Here is a 17,971-nt window from a genome sequence, read left to right on the forward strand (position 1 = left end):
GGACGATTTGCACTTATTTTTTTCATTTTGAAAAGATTGTGGGAAAATTCCAAACATTCAAAGGCCTAGCAGCCAGTGAATTTCAGCCAGGGGACCTGGTTCTGTGTGAACTTTCCCAGCGCAGTTAAGTTGAGCAGCGGTTCTCGAACTTTTTTAAGTCGGGGTGCATTTCAAATCCTACAAATAATTGTAGACACATATAAAAATTTCTGAGTAATATGTTATGATAATTAATTTGAAAAATTACAGAAAAAAATTAAACATACCTAAGTTTATCCAGTGTAACTACTGCGCCTGTACTGAACTAAATCACTGTTCAAGCAAAACCTGTGAAGTCATTCAAATAACACATAAAATTATGTGTTAACAAAACGAGTGGTATATACGTAATAAAATGATATAACAGAGTAGCTATATATATTTTATATCTGGACACACATTTCTCCGGTATACCAGCAGCAACACACCCTGGCACACACTTTGAAAACTATGGTCTAGAGAAAGCCCTTGAGGCTAGGTTGCCCCCACCACAATTGAATTTTTTTTTTGTTGCTAATTTTTAATTTTTATTCTTAAAGAAATATTTTTAAATGTGACTGTGAAATTATGCATTGCCCAATTGAATGAACAGAAAATGAACTAGTGGGTGACCATCAAGCAATTAGTCAAACAATAATGAATATCTGCTTAACTTTTTACACATAGCAAAAAGGTTTAAACACATACCCTGTGAAAATGTTTCCATAAAGCATAATATGTAGTGCTAATTAATATAATGGAACAACCTCAGGAAATTTGAAAATATTAACATTAAAAAATTAAAATAAAATTCCTGAAAGTATGGTGTACGGCTGAGACTTGAGTACATGAAAGGCCAACAAACATTTATAATCCTCTTCAGCGTCAAATGCTGTGCAAAACCTTAAAATGAAAGGAAAAAAATAAAAGTATTGTGATCATTATTTGCTATTGCTAATGATAAAACAATATTTTGGTAAACTGACAAGTTTCCTTGACAAATTTATGTGTATGTGTAGATTTTTTTCTCCTCTTAATTGAAAAATATGTTGTGTTATTTTCTTGTCCAGTCAATAGTTTAATTTCAAAAATCTGCATTAGTTCTTTCGTGAAAGCACAAAAATACTTCACAAATGTTGGAAGAACTTGTGAATGGAGAATATTCAAGACCAAGACATAAAATCTATCCTACAATGCCAACAATTCTCAACTAATATAAATGTCCTTAGTTCAGCTATAAAAATAATTAAGAAAAAAATGTGTTTATTAGACATATTAGCACAAATTTCTTGCATTTCCAAAGAAACACAAATTTATAATGCAACTGATGATGAACATATATTGTGTACATATTAGTACCTATATGTAAACAGAATAATATCTGTATCAAAAGGCCCAGCTTTTGCATTATGGCATTATAAAATACAGTATGTACATAAAAACATAGTTAAGCCATATGCCAAACCAAATTTTACACCAAACCTAGCTTTAATTTTTAACTAATATACTGTGCATGAAAATGATCTTCAGCAGAGTTATTTTAGCGATATTGTACGTTAAAAAAATACAGACAAAATGTTTCCTCAGGAATGTTTCAGCTTGTGATTTTCAAGATCTTTTTTCTGACGAAAACCAGTTCCACACTCACAAACAAATGGTTGTTCATTCGAATGGGTCGACAAATGTTTTGTCAGAAAAAATTTTTGAGTAAATGCTCTAGAACACGTGTCACACGAGTACGGCTTCTCCCCGGTGTGTGTACGAACGTGCAAGACATGATGATCCCGGCGACTGAATCTCTTCAGACAGTACTCGCATTCGAAAGGCCTTTTCCCAGAATGAATACCTCTGTGAACGCTAAGAGATGCCTTGCAGCCAAAACACCTTCCGCACACATCGCAGCAAAACGGCTTCTCTCCCGTGTGCGTGCGTTCGTGGTCGACCCGACTCTGTTTCGTGCTCAGGTTCTTGCCACAAACCGAACACTTGAATGGTTTCAGTCCAGAGTGCGTGTTGAGGTGCTGCCTCATGGTGTGACGGCTGCCCAGCTTCTTACCGCAAACGTGACACAGGAAGGATTTGGTAAAACTTGTACCATCGACATCACAGTGACGTTTCTTGTGAAGGTAAAGGTTCCACTTGGAAGCCAGCCACAGACGTCGCACCGCACACGAGTGGTCTTACGATTGCCTTCCTTTTCAAGAAGCTTACCTGCTGCTCTGTCATGAACACGTTGGTGAGCATTCAAATTCTTCTTCCATTTAAATGCCATTTCGCATTTAGTGCATTTGTAAGGCTTCCTGTCCGAATGCACCTTCAAATGCAAAGTTAAGTATTCTTTGCTGATGAACCCTTTCCCACAAATTTCACAAATGTAATCTTTCTTACCTTCGTTAATATGAAAAGTAAGATGTTTCTTTAAAATCATCTTATTCCTGTACAGACCACCACAAAACTCACACATGAACTTACGAACAATACTATCATCTAAATGTGTGCTACAATGATCTAACATATTTCTTCTACACTTAAAACCCTTGCCACATGTTTCACATAAATGAGGTCTATCATTCTTATGAGAAGCTTCGTGTTTTTCGAGTTCGCTCTGGTCTGAAAACACACTGGTGCAGAAGTTACATAGCCTGAGACCCGTGTCAGCGTGGACGCTGAAATGCAACTTGAGCGTTCTGAACGTCGACAGAGTCTTGTCGCACGCCGGACAGTGGAGTACGTTCCTTTGGTGCAGTAGTTGGTGAGCTTCAAGTTGGTCGTCGTCACTGCACGTTTCACCGCAGCACTTGCACCGATGCACAAGCTCACTGGAAAACATTTCACTCCCGAAGGCCTGCAACGTAGCGTCGTCGCTCTGCGTCTGCTTAGCACAGGGAGCTCTAGAGTCTGACACCAGGAACACGTTACCATCACCACCACATTTGGACAGAGAGCTGTCTCCGTCATCCGTAAACACACGCCCACGGAGTTCCGTACCAGCTGCATCTTGATATTTCGGTATTATCACAGCGTGACTAACTTCTTCGTTACTGTTATAATTACTGAAATGAGGATCTCCCACGAGAAGTGTATTGCTTGGTGGGAACAATCTGGGGCTGCCCATTTCCTTCGGGACAGGGCCTTGAAGAATTGTGTTTTTTGATTGATCTATCAGCTCAAACCTACAAAAAAGGAAATTCTACATAAATTTCTATTAATACAGAATTTTGTTTAAGTGTATCTTAGACCTATTTAATATATATATATATATATATATATATATATATATATATATATATATATATATATATATATATATAAAATCTATTGGTTTGGAAAAAAAGAAAAAAAAAAGCGAAATTCTGAAACACTTCTTTCTTTACAGTTAATTCTGTTTATAATTTTTAAAATTAACACCCCAGAGATGCACAGACTGTGATAAATCTAACTTTAGCTACTCGAGTGTTCAAAATTGGTATTTGCACTTCCAGTGTATAACTTAGGAGTCTTCATTATTCTAACAAAGAACAATTCTGGTGAAGTTTTTATTACGGCATATCAGCTAAAAACTAAATTATATGAGATATTCAGAATCCCATTTTTAAAAATTGTGAGTAATAACATTGTTGGGTTGCATCAGTGAGTATGTACTTGTCAGTGGCCACAGTTAATGGTTTGCCGCTAGAATGCGCTAGCTGACCTGGCAACTGACTGATCATTTTACCAGTTGTTTCAATGGCCAAAGTGAATAACTCCATGGCTCCATCAAAGCTGATGTTTATTGTTGAACTAACTTTGTTAAAAGTCATACTTTTGCAACTGTTTGCATTTTTCAGCTTTATAATGTTTGTGTATGAAGTATTTGTTATGTTTACTTTGTTATTTCAACCAATAAATAGCCTACAATGGGTGAACACTGTAGTGAAAGGGACATTTTTGGTGACAACTCAAGTATCAGATTTTATGGTTAGGCCTAGGCAGGAGCCTATTAGAGGCAATGAATGTAAAAGGAACCCATGTAGTTGGAAAAGGGCACATCAGAAGAAAAAGAGACTTTCTGGTAATGAGTATAAAACTATATAAGGCCATACAGTCACTGACTGCAAAAATCTTTAGGGAAAAACAGTGTACAAGAAAATGCAATGAAAAAATATCAACAGATGAAAGGGAAATTCTTTAAACAGCATTTTACAGTTTAACTAATCAGACTGAGCAGAACATTTTTTCTCAATGCTTGTATCAAATTAAGAAGTATTATGAGACATCGACCTACTGATCAGCCTAACTTCCAAGAGCAACTTTTATTTTCTTCTCTGAATCATGAACGATGATATTCGGGTTTGTAAAATATACTTTAGGCCAACCTTTCAAGTGTCTGATGGCCGAAAAGTTTATGTTTATATACAATGATTTAGAAGTTTGATTTTTTTAAGTTCGTCTATTTGCCAACATCAAAGATAAATAAGTCCCATAGGATAAAAGTTAATTATGTAGTTGCATTAAAAATAAAAGAGTTCAAGACAGTCTTTTATTATTTCTCAAAAACAAAAAAAAAATAGTACATCATAACTCATAACTTACATAACAGGTCCAGACTATGTATCACATATTCTCTGTAGCGCGTCACTTTATTAACTAAAAAACTTCAAGTCCCTTTGTTTCACTGTGGAACAAAGATACCAATACACCCGCGAAAAATATATTGGGAGGGCGACAACGGTCACCCTGGGCCGATGCAGATGCCTGTGGTCAAATTTTAAGTTAAAATTCCAAAAATTAATACATAAATAAAAGGTTACATTTTGGCTTGGCCCTGACCTGCAAGCGTGAAGTTTAGCTATTCGTAACTTTACTTTATTGTTTCTGACAAGCTGCCGATGATATCTTTAATTATGAATCCACGGAACTACTGCGCCTCATTACACATCTTACGATGAACATGTAACATCAAAGGAAACGAGTGAATTGCATATGATGATGGAAACAGCAGCCTGCCCGAAACACGTCTGACTACAACAGAGGACAGCTGGCCTGTTAGATTATCAACAACACATTTTTGAAGAGTATCAAAATAAACTCCCGTCACTAGTGTATGACGGAAGCTTCCTTCAAAGCAGGAAGAAAAAAAGATAATCAAGTATCTTGATGTGCTAATTCAGCATTCAAAACACAAACTTCCTTTGTTCTGTCCACTTGCCCTCGCTCTTGAAGCCTTCAAGGCCACTAGACCAGTACTTAACATCATCATCTCTCTCATTCGTCATTCCTCCATCGCACACTGGCAGAGTATTTTCGCCACTCGCACCCCCTTCTCTAATAGGATGTTTTTCACTTCATATGCCCTTCTGACATTCCTGCCTCAGCACTTCCACTCCAGTCAACCAAATTTTTCCCAGCCAAAGATTTCCAAACCTCATGACCCAATGTCAATAATAAATAATTCCAGTATTCTGATGGGGTTGGGTTTTGCAAGACAAGAGATCCTTTCATTATTTCATGACTATAAATATATACTCGCTTTTATTAAATATGTATTAAAATAGGCTTCTCTGAAAATGTTTTGTTTTAAGTAAGGTATAAGTGGGATTAATTTTTTTACGTATATAATTGCATCTAGTGTCACAAGAAACAACTGTGCTACTTGGGGGCTAGGTGGCTTGTGGTCTAATTATGGTTAAGTGGGGTACTGATGAGTCATGTTAAACACCATTTATTAGGGCACACTGCGTCTTGAAAATGGGTGAAGGTTAACCTGAAACTGAGAACCGAGTACCTAATTTTAAGAACTGTAACCAAACCGAAAACAGGTAAAAAAAGTAGATCCGACACATCACTACCCCAAAGTAAAATTAGGGGATCAGACAAAAATCATTAGGGAATCATGCAAATATAATTAGAGGATTAATACCAGAACCTTGCTGGGTTGTTTCATGTTCCACATTACCTCCAAATGAGAACATGTCAATTACAAGGTTCTACAATGAATCACGACTCATTGGAAAACAGAATGCATCTCCGTTCTGCATGCTCCCATCCATAGGCGTGCGCAGGACTTCAGTATTGGTGGTGCCAGATTACACAACAGCTCTGTCATTCACGTACCCCAAGCCTAAAGCGGGGGGTCCGGGGGTCCTCCCCCGGAAAATTTTGGATTTGAAAGCGCAAAATGGTGCTATTTAAGGTGTTTCCGAACAAAAACATTAAATACACAGATGTAAAAATTTTAACATTTTTTATGACAAATTATGGCTTTGAACGTTATAATCACCAGGAAAACTACTAAACTATTTACAGTTTTAAGCTTTGTTGAGCCATAAAGTAAATTGCACAAATTGTTTGCACGGAATTCATGCTGGTGGCTTTGAAAAACCGTACTTAAATGTTTTCTGAAGATGCCAAATAAATGCTAGAAAAAAACATTCTCAAATGTTAAGTTTTAAAATCAACAAATCAAGGGAGTTTTTGTAACATACCTTAAATATGTAAAATATTAAAATAATAAAAACACACAAATAAGATTGGGCAAAAGTTTTAACTTTTGGAATACAACAAAAATGTTTTGTCGGCGACTGCATATAAGTCATCGAGTAAGCCTATCCTTTTAACTAACTAAACTCTCTCTCTTTTTTTAAATAAACCCTGGCGGACGGCGGCTACTATTCCGTGCGCCTGCCGAGTGGAGTGAACAGTGGACACCGAGCGCGCATTCTATGTAATTCGAGGAGAACTATGAGAAGTATTTACATTTCAGAAGTTTCGTAGCCGCGGCCCGCGTGTACAACACAAGTAATTGCAACTGGCTTGTTTTCGTGTGTATAGTTGGTTAGATTGATAATTGATATACTGATAGTGTTATGAGCACATATCTGTAACTCGACACAATTGAAAAACATATTTTTATTTGGAAATAATACAGATTTTTGTAAGTATGTATTATTTCTGCTTGTAAAAAAATAAATAACATTAACCCTAATGGTGGTGCCAAGGCACCTGTGGCACCTACCGTGCGCACGCCTATGCTCCCATCCACAATGTCTCCCCCCCCCCCCATCCTACCAATTTCTATAGGCTGTACGGGGCTCTCGTGTCCATTAGACACACTACATGGGCCTACTTACATAAAGACCACCTGCATAAAGACTATCATGGACAGTTTGAGATAACACCTTGCGTCCTGTTGACGTTTGCAGGCACGTTGTATTCTGCCCCCTGATAGATGCTGCTTATAAGATCATACTGCTGCTGAAAACACATCTTGCCTGATCCCTAAGTTATTTTTGTCTGATCCCCTGAATATTCTGAACAGTGTATAATTATGGTAACTTAAACAGCTCTATTTTATTAAGTTAAGTTACCTGATGTCATCACATTGTGTGCTCCTATGGATATCCCCCACCACTCTCTCTTCGACCTCGTCTTTTTTCCCAGCCTGCTCCTCAGCTGTCTGGAATAATCAACAGAATCAACAATGTTAGGCGTAACAAAAACAAAAATTTTCTGACTAACCACGCTCACCAAGACTGTGGGTTCCAGAACCATATATGTATTAAGGACAAACGCAAACTTAATTTAAAAAAGTGACCATTTACAGAGTTCCCACCCTCTTCCTTCAGCCATTTTCCTGACCTTTCCTGATCTCCTCTTACTTTTTTCCCCTGTATCATCAGTATATACCTAGCAAAATAACATGTACATGATTACTGTTAAGGAAGGGATCTTTAACAGCTCCCAATTGTGTGGTTAAATACGTATTATTAAGTTACTACATAGAATGTAACATTATTGATACCGACACTACTTTGCAAAACAAAGTTTCGTCAATTTCCATGCTTTTCCGGGTTTTCAAGACACCTTTTGAATCCCCTGAGTTTTTCCTGTTTTCCAGATTTTCCCAGACTGTGGGAACCCTGCCATTAAGGTTTACCGAATTTCAAGCACATTTGTGACTACACTACCACAGCAGCACAAGATGAACTTACATTTTTGCAGTCACCATCATCGCAGAGGGGAGAATTATCAATGGAGATTTCTTCTTTAACCTAAAAATAAAAAGAGATGGTTCATATCTGAGTGACCAAACCCTAATCTCCACAAGAGGGGGAGAGGGAGCAAAACGTAATGGCTTGAACCAGCCCTGGTTTACACACCTTCAAGTTTTTTGAATCGAAAAGAAAACGAAGTCACTGTACACAGTTAGAGGTGGACATTAAAAAAAAGTAAAATCTCAGTCACTAATTTGATTCAGATAAGTACGCAATATTTTACAGTTCCTGATTTAGTAGATTCAGAGATAGATACAGGTTTGAAAATTTCTTAATAATTTGACCTAACAGAATAAAAACAAAACTTCTAAAACTACGACACAAAATTTGCAGTGCAGTACCTAAGGACTTACAAGATAATTTCTAAGAAATGTGCCTGCCTCCACAAGGCAAAAGTGAATCCTTCCCCACATTCATCACACTCTATTATGTCTTTCCTCCTCCTATTTCACGAGAAGCATCAAATTCAGCTACCAACGAAAAAAACACTGTTGCCAATGGTAACTATCTACCACATTTCACTTGAAATGCAAATAGACCAGTTTCTCACGCATGAGGGCTAGTCGCTTCTCTGTCCATATTTCGCTGGAGTGTCATGTACATATCTAACTCTGACAGCATCTTCCACTTTTCATCAAGACTTCAACAAGTGTATTAAAACATTATAGAGTTAAATAGCTTTAGCAATTGCAACTATACATACAAAAAAAAATGGATGATGTCAGTTTAAAATGCAAAATTAAAATGTCCAAATCTTTGGTAAATGAAAGCATCTAAAAAATGAAAAATAAAAAATGGAGTATCTCCTAATTTTAAAGTTACGATAAAATATCAAAAATATACATTTATTATATAAATAAAAATGTAAATGTTTGTTTGTTCAAAATCATAAATCTCCAAAAGTTCTTCATAAATTACTTGGAAATATTGATATAATGTTGCATTTGAATACACTGTCACACCTGTAACAGGTAAAAAGATAAATGACTATATAGGTAAAAACATAAATTATTAATATTTTCATTGATAAAGTGTGACATATAGCGATACAGATATAGATAGATATAGGTATACTGAAATAGAGAGATACAGAGATATAGAAGAGTTGATCTGGAAAAATTGCAAACTTGCAAAATTTTGAATGTCCTACTGTCAAGGTAAACACAAGCATAAACAGTGACCAATCTATTGGCAAAATCAAATTGTAGGTTTTTCCAAGATTTTTCTAAGAAATATCATAAAACTTTACAATGTTAATAAATACTATATAAAATAGCTAACAATGTTGGTTACATCAACAATGAAACAAAATTAACCCTTTAGTATTAAACACCAAGTAGTTAATATATTGTAAAATAGAACGTGTTTTGGTAAGACTATATTACTTCGGTAAATATGTAGTCTCGCGGTAGATGCCAAAAAAAAAAATGCTAAAAATCCGAAAACACTTTTATTCTGTGCTCTTTCACTTCCTCTTTTCAAATCAACCGGCGGAGATAAGAAATTCCAACAACTTTCGGAGATATCAAATTTTTTAATTTTCATCACAATACCTGCGTATTCATGCGGAAAAAAATGCTAACAATCCGAAAATACTTTTATTCTATACTCTTTCACTTCCTCTTTTCAAATCAACCGGCGGAGATAAGAAATTCCAAATACTTTATGAGATATTGAATTTTTTAATTTAGCAATACAACGCCCGTTTAACCCTTCGAACGTCGCCATTTTTTATTTTGACGTGTGTTAGTGAATGCTTCATAAATAAAATGGTCGATTAGGTCAGGTCAGTTACATTATAAATACTTTCAAACTAAGCGGACATTTAATAATGTGAATTTAATTTAATGGTTCTTTAGTTTTAAATTATTTATAATGTAACTGACCTGACCTAACAAAACCCGGACAAATGATGAACATTAACAACTCACGTAATTTTTTTTACTTAATACTTGCGCAACAATATCCAAATAAAAAAATAATACTTTAAAATTAGAAACGTTAAAAACTCATTTAAGTTGGAGGTGGGTACATTTCCTTTGCCACTATAAGGAAATGATGTAGTCGTTCACGGCAGAAGTTGACCGATTAATTAAACATCGTATTGAACAATAAATGAATAAATAATCACGTATTGGTTCATTTCAATACTGACCAATCACGGAATAAATAATCACCTATTGGTTCATTTGAATACTGGCCAATCACGGAACAGTCACGTGACAAAATTGTCCAATAAGAAACATGATACTCGTAAACAAGAAACCTTATTATCTATGACAAGAAACAATGGCAATGGTGATCGCTGCATACTACGCAGGTATTGTGATGAAAATTAAAAAATTCGATATCTCCTAAATTATTTGGAATTTCTTACCTCCGCCGGTTGATTTGAAAAGAGGAAGTGAAAGAGCACAGAATAAAAGTATTTTCAGATTTTTAGCATTTTTTTTGGCATCTACCGCGACTGTACATATTTACCATTACTTCTGTAATAAAAAAAGAAATACAAGAGAATAAAAAAAATTTTGAGCCATAATTTTCTAGGTGACTTTTGGCGACTTCCTCTCTCTCCTGCTAAGCGCCGGCAACCCACAGTGTTGCATTCCACACATCCTCTACGGACCAATAAACAACGCTCAAAATGATATAAGCGATGCAGTTTGTAGATATTGCCTGCACTTTTTCAACTAAGCTGTAAACAGCTTTAAAAAATGGCTTAAATGACACAGTTTGTAGGAACAACGAGCAGTCTTTCAACTAATCTCTTTTCACATTGCTAGACAAACAAATTATTCCCGATGGCTTTCAAAAATTCACAGATTTTTCACAATTTTCCCGGTCGGGTGGCACACCCTGATAAAATAATATTTTGAAACTTAACCTGCTTACGGGTGCCGTGTTTCTTACCGCAACTACTGCAGGCTTTTCCTGGGTGGCCAATAAACCTCTCAGCTTCTTGTCTGCAGCAACACATTTCTCCACGAGCTTGTGCCAGGCATTGAGGGTAGATGAGCACGGGTAACACACCCGATCTGGCAGGCAGTCATCTTCGTCCACCTGGCGAAAATATTACATGTGATTGGTAAAAATATGGTTCTATGCTCTGCGTTAACTTAAAAATTTAAAAAAAAAAAATCAAATTTAGAAAAGCTTAATGGCATCTTAAAGAAAGTGTTTTTTCCACAGGTACATTCAGTCTGAACCTGAGATGTTTTAAGTAATGCATTATTAGCAAACATAACACAACAAGTAGTATGAAAAAATTGAACATTACCAATATAAAAAATCAGAATTCAAATCCCACAAACACAATTAGATTTTTTTTTTTTTTTAATAATTGTAGCATTATAGCCAAATGGTACAGTAGAGATTTCAATTAATGCTATATTATTATTATTATTATTATTATTATTATTATTATTATTATTATTATTATTATTGTAATTGTTGTATAGTGTTAAGAGTATTAACATACACAAACATACAGTTTTTACATTTCTGATTAATTACATAGCAAATAATTGAAGATTCTTAAAAACTTGCAAAAATTTATTTACCACTTTTTAAAACATTAAAAAAAAATGAAATAAATGTTGGTTGAGGGGGAAATAATTAATAAAATTTAATTTAAATACCACGTACACAGACACTCATTACCTGTATAGGAAGATGTTTACGTATTTTCATCGACAATTTTGCTCTCTTGCCTTCCCCCTCAAAAATCGGCAACAGCAGCTTGGCCGAGCAAGCACATATTCTACACAGCTCGCCAGTTTCCATAGCAGGGCATCACATCATCCCTGAAATAGCACTTTCATGTTGTCTCACACACACACACACACACCAGCACCAACATGTATTGTTAATTATTCCATACCACGTATCCAAGTTTCTCCCTTGATCTTGGGGACATGATCCTTTGGTACATGATGCTACGTTGAAAGATCCTGAACATAAAAACTTGAATATCACAATACTAACAAATTATGACAGGTTGTGTAGAATTTTTTTCTTTCGTATATATTTTACAATCATAATTCATTGTTTATACCACAAGTTTTTATTATGTCCAGGATCTTTCAGTGTACTAAATTAAAAGTCAGCATTGTGTACCACAGTATTAATATGGATAGGATCATGTCATCAGGATTAAAGGAGAAACTTGGATATGTGAACTTCTACCCATGCATCTACAACTCCCGTAAAAGCTATTTAAAAAGCCCGCCCAGTCAGGGGTGTATCATGTATTTGTGTTAGTGTGGTGGGATGATAAGTGCAGCATATGGCAATAGTGATATCTGAGCGTTAACCATAACATTATATAGGGAAGAAATGAAGATAAAGGTACACTGCAAGTAACTTGAGTTCTGTACAGAATCTCCATTCACCCTCAGTGTATTTCTAAGCACTTTTTGTGAACAGATCACTCTGATATCTTCAGAATATTTCAAAAGGTCTGCACATTGTGTACGTGCCAACCTAGGTGGAGGCCAAAACAGTTTTCCGCCCTAACTGGGCACAATTAGGGTGTAAAACAGCCTTAGCTATGCTGCATTCTAAAGGATACCTGGAGAGCCACAGGATCAAGTATACAATAGGGCGGCAACAACAATCAAGCCAATCTCTAGCGGAAAACAGTCTCTATAACGATAGCAAAAAATGGTAAATACGTAGAGTAACGGTATTTGCAAAAAAAAATGCTAAAAATCCGAAAATACTTTTATTATGTGCTCTTTAACTTCCTCTTTTCAATAAACGCGGCGGAGATAAGAAATTCCAAATACTTTAGGAGATATAGAATTTTTTTATCTTCATATTTTGGCAATATTTGTTAAAAAAAATTTAAAAATTCCGAAAATACTTTTATTCTGTGCTCTTTAACTTCCTCTTTTCATTAAACCTGGCGGAGATACTAAATTTCAAATACTTTAGGAGATATAGAATTTTTAATTTCCATCACAATACCCAACTTGCATTCATGCAGCGATCACAATTGTTGCTTGCTTACGATTGATTTTTTTTTTTTCCGCGACGTAGGTGAACGACTACATCATTTTCTACTAATGACAAAGGAATTTTACCCGCCTCTAACGTAGGTGAGTTTTTAACGTTTCAAATTTTAATGTTTTATTTGTTGCGCAAGTAATAAGTAAAAAAATAATTACGTGAGTTCCTACTGTTCATCCTTTGTCTCGGTTTGTTAGGTCAGGTCAGCTACATTATAAATACTTTAAAACTAAACAACCATTAAAAGTAATTCATATTATTTTTAATGTCTGCTTAGTTTGAAAGTATTTATAATGTAACTGACCTGACCTAATCAACCATTTTAATTAATAAGGCATTCACGAACACACTGCAAAATAAAAAAACTGCATCTTTCAAATGATTGCACAGGTCTTGTATTGCAAAATAAGAACGGCGATATCTCCTAAAGTATTTGGAATTTCTTATCTCCGTCGGGTTTTATGAAAAGACGAAGTTAAAGAGCATATAATAAAAGTATTTTCAGATTTTAATAGATACTCCTAAACAAGAAACAATGGTGAGCGCCGCATGAACACATATGTATTGTGATGAAAATTAAAAAATTCGATATCTCCTAAAGTATTAGGAATTTCTTATCTCCGCCAGTTTTAATGAAAAAAGGAAGTGAAAGAGCATATAATAAAAGTATTTCCGGATTTTTAGCATTTTTTTTCTCAAATACCGCTTCTCTACATATTTACCCAAAAAATAAAACACTACATGCCGACAGGGGCATCATTGTTCAGGCTACATAACATAATCTTTAAAAGGTAATTTAATAGAAACCAGTAAGAATTTTGAAACGCTCGTTTCAGTTCACAGCAAATAAAGGAACGTTCGTAGTGATAAAAAATATTCCTTATTTTATTTTTTTACGGAAAAGCCGGGGCCTTAAAATTTTTATAATATATTGTAAATACCATCTCTTACATAGAATTTCATTCTAGACATTTATGGAATTTTAGATAAATATTAGTTAATCATTATCCACTAGTTGTTGGGAAAAATTATTTTTATTTTTAATCAAAACATGCTACACGCAAATAAACATAAGTAAAAACGTAAAGTTAAAACTTACGACTTTGCAACATAAAATATCTGACAGACGAATTCAACAAGCCGTACAAAAAAAAAAAACTACAATAATTTATACACATACAAAATCATGCCATCAGAATGAAGGGATACCATTACACAAAACCATTAGTAATTACAGGTTTTTATAACAAAAATACTTTCGCCTTGCTCCAATATCATTTTCCACAGATGAATATAACGAGCTTCACAAGTTTCCCCACAGCTTTTCACTACAGTTACTACAAAAATATTTCTTGACCATTATACATTTGTTTTACTCGCAGGCTCTTTTTTTAACTTTATCTCTTAGACGCCCATACGAGTATTACTGGACGTGCGAGATAATAAATTATTTCAAATGCAAGGTTTAAGGTAGATTTCGAAGAAAAAACTGCCTATTGCAGCCGTTACCACAGTACGATGTCAAGAAGGAAGGTTTTTTTGATAAACATAGACTACTATATTTCAAATAATAATAATAATAATAATAAAACGCATCTACATGAAGATGTTACGTCTGTTAAGAGTATTGAAAAATCATTTTATCACAATACATTTTTACTATAACCAATTATAACTGCAAGAGATGGTAGTAACCGCACAAACATTGTTTAAAAACTTATTGGGTTAGAAGCCACTGAAAAAACAGCCAACACGGATAAATTGGAAACAATGTTCTGTGTTGACTCATAGAATGTAGCAAGAGCCCATATAACTGTTAAGTTGACGCCGACCGCCGATGCTCCCTCTGGTTCGCACAGGCCGTTATGCCACAACAACACCTCTTAAGTGCATCGAACACGCCCGAGCGTGATTCCCGCCGAGTGTGTAATAGTGCGCCGCGACAAACACCAAAGTGACGTCAGCGCCCGGCCGGGTGTGGTAATGCGCCTAATTAATTATATAATTATTCTGTCAAATTGAAACAACTAAATTTATAACAATTTAAAAGAGGATTCATGTAAGGGAAATTATGTCTAATTGTCTTATAAGCATATATTGTGTAACTTATCTTCAAGTCCAGAACTGGCCGGGTCGGATTTCCCACGTTCCACGTGGTTAGGCGCGAGGCCGCAGGGCAGTCTCGCGCGCAGTTACCGTCGGGAGCTCGCAGGGGTCGGTCGCTCCGCGAACGTCGGTCCATCAACTTTCGCGCTTCATTTACATATCAGCAATAGTGTAAGTTTTTATAAATCCTTTATTCAGCTCGAAGCCGACCTAACCCAGTCGCACGATATTTCGTGCGACTCGTAACTTATTCAATTCATCCCAACAGGGAACTTTACTTTTTATACGTAATTCCATGTCCAGCTTAAGGACAGCGTAATAGTGGTACGCACTTTTGGCTTCATGGCCAATTAATTGTCATCATCGAAGACTCTTTGTAACGAGTGTTGAAGACTAACGGACTAACTTTCGCCTTTTAATTTTCACCATCTTAAATGTGTAACTTGTAACGTGCAATTTAACTGAATAACTTTCAATTTCAAAAGAGACTATAACGTGTACGTCTCCAGCTTACCGTATCTACGTATTTTCGAGACATTATTATTTCGCCGCATGTTAGATTGCAAACAATCTTGAACAGGGGTGCTACTCTTCATGTTAACGTGTCTGCCTAAGTTGTTGCAATACAGAAGCTCCGCAACTTTCTGCCATATCCTTCATATGGATAAGTAACCACTGTATCAGTTCGTAGATATTACTTTGCAACCTATCCTGGTCGCGCGCACCGTTTACGTTCAGAGATACGCGTGTCGCAGCGGTCAGACAACGGATGCGGCCAGTACCGGGACCAATAAGTGTATCGATACTGAATAAAGTGCAGTGTCCTGTTAATTCGTTTACTAGTTATTTACAAAGCATCCTGGGTGGCCTGAATAGCCCAGGTAGGTTCCGAACCACGACGCGCTCCTGCCTGCAGCCACGAGGCCGAACCCCCCTTAAAACCCCTGAGATGTTTTCCAACGCTAATATTTAATTAAAAACTTAAACAGGCAGCTGGAGTGGTGTCAAAGTCATAGCAGGCACGAAAGACTTGTCGTGTCATGCGTTTGCCCTCGGCCTCCTCTCTTTGCAACCATCATGGCCGCCTGCAAAGAAAGCCTTATCCCAGCAGGCTTCTCTACATCAGCCGTGGGATATAGGCTACGAGTGGTGCCACAAACATACCATATATGGCAGCAAATATTTTTTGGACGTTTATAGCAGTGCATATGGATTTATTAATGACTGTATAATATAAAATGTGTGTCAGTGCTATGTATGTTATAAGTAAATAATAACCTAGTGTGTGAATTACTGGGGAGGGCACAGGATGACCTGTATTCTGTATTGGGGAAAAATATGTCACTCGTATCAGTGATCAGTGTAGGGAGGAGATCCATATAAGCTAGGTACACATTTTACCTAGCTAGAGCTCCTCTCCAAGGAAATGACAATTAAAACTTGGAACATTTTGGAAACAGAGGAAAAGTTATTTCTCTCCCTGCTCTCACTCCTCTTCCCTCCTTCCTCTGGAGTGGCCCTTGGGTGCTCGCTCTAGATTCTCTTCCCTCCCCCCTCTGGAGCGGTCTTCCCTGGAGCGGCCCTCGGGTGCTCGCTCTAGGGGTCCCACTTCCCCCCTTCCCCCTTGGAGTGGCCTTTGGGTGCTTGCTTTAAGGCTTTCGCTAACCTCCCTCTTCCCCGCCCAGTAAAAGGGCTGGTAAGAAACGTCACCCCAGACCCGACTTCACGGACCACCGGCCTAAGGATCCGCTGCACCAGCACCTCTCCGCCGGACACGCTGCCGACTCCAGGAGCTGTTCGGCAGCAACGACTGAGGTCACCCAGCCCCAGCAGGTGTGCACTCCTACCCCTGGCCTCTCCAGCACCAGTCCCGGTGCCGGGACACGTCAATTTGGCGCCCAACGTGGGGCCTCTGGCAGTCTAGATAGGCTGAGGACCACCTACCACCGCTAGAGCTTCTCATCACAGCCAGAGCAACACCCACTTCCAGGAGTGCAGAAAACACCTGGTGGTGCCCAACCCATCTGAACAATGTCTGGATCCTGTGCAGCACCTCGCTGCAGTGCATCAGATGGACACAGCATTACCTGTGTATGCTGCAATGACCAGTTTCACCTACAATGCCTTGGTTTCATGGAACAAGTCATTGAACAAGCATATATCCACATATGCCAGCCCTGCAGACAACTTCTGGTGGAGAAGAAGCCAACAGTTCCAGATCCCCGGCACTGCTTTGCGCCGAACTGCCCTGGGACAGCCCTAGTCCTCGTCACCTGCCAGGCCTGCCATTGCGACTACCATCTCGCCTGTTTAGGCTGGGAAGATACACCACTGGACCTTGCTGGGATGTCATTTACCTGCGCCCAGTGTAGAGTTAATTCCCCTGCACCTTCAAGTACAAGATATGCAAGTGCACCTCGGCCCTTTAGAGGTCAGGATCATGAGGACCCTGTGCAAGCTGTACACCAATGGGAGCAAGCCCTACGGGCACATGCAATCCACTCCACCGAATGGGTGGACCAGATAGGTCCATTACTACTTGGGGAAGCCTCTAGATGGTGGAATAACCATGAAGGGCTGTATGACACCTGGGAAGAGTTCACAGGGGGCTTCCTGGACCATTTTGGAAACCAATCAAGACTGGCAAAGCTTATTGCCCAATTATATGGTACCAAACCAAAAGAAGGAGAGGATATCGAAAGTTTCTTACTACAGAAAAGGAAACTTTATAAGAGGCTACACCCAGGGAGAGACCCAAATGAATTTCTTCCTACCTTGTTGGAGCTGGTGCGGCCCAACCTTCG

The 17,971-nt window shown here is 37.4% G+C and overlaps 1 protein-coding gene across 3 annotated transcripts in view; it reads right to left on the minus strand.

The window, feature by feature from the left end:
- Nucleotides 1–14,497, minus strand: part of LOC134538331 (zinc finger protein 883-like) — a 31,221-nt gene extending 16,724 nt beyond the window's left edge. The window contains exons 1-5 of one of the 3 annotated variants that reach the window (XM_063379551.1): nt 14,318–14,497; nt 11,712–11,854; nt 10,962–11,111; nt 7,989–8,048; nt 7,365–7,453 (exon numbers count right to left, since the gene is read on the minus strand). In XM_063379551.1, coding sequence (XP_063235621.1) covers nt 7,365–7,453; nt 7,989–8,048; nt 10,962–11,111; nt 11,712–11,834 — 422 coding nt within the window. In that variant the 5' untranslated portion in view covers nt 11,835–11,854; nt 14,318–14,497. Of the gene's footprint in view, nt 1–7,364; nt 7,454–7,988; nt 8,049–10,961; nt 11,112–11,711; nt 11,855–14,160 lie in introns of all 3 variants that reach the window. The other 2 variants (XM_063379550.1, XM_063379552.1) reach the window with 2 other exon arrangements.
- Between the last annotated feature and the right edge of the window lie 3,474 nt (nt 14,498–17,971).

This window comes from Bacillus rossius, chromosome 13 (genome assembly GCF_032445375.1).
Source record: "Bacillus rossius redtenbacheri isolate Brsri chromosome 13, Brsri_v3, whole genome shotgun sequence".
In the NCBI taxonomy this organism is placed as follows: Eukaryota; Metazoa; Arthropoda; class Insecta; order Phasmatodea; family Bacillidae; genus Bacillus; species Bacillus rossius.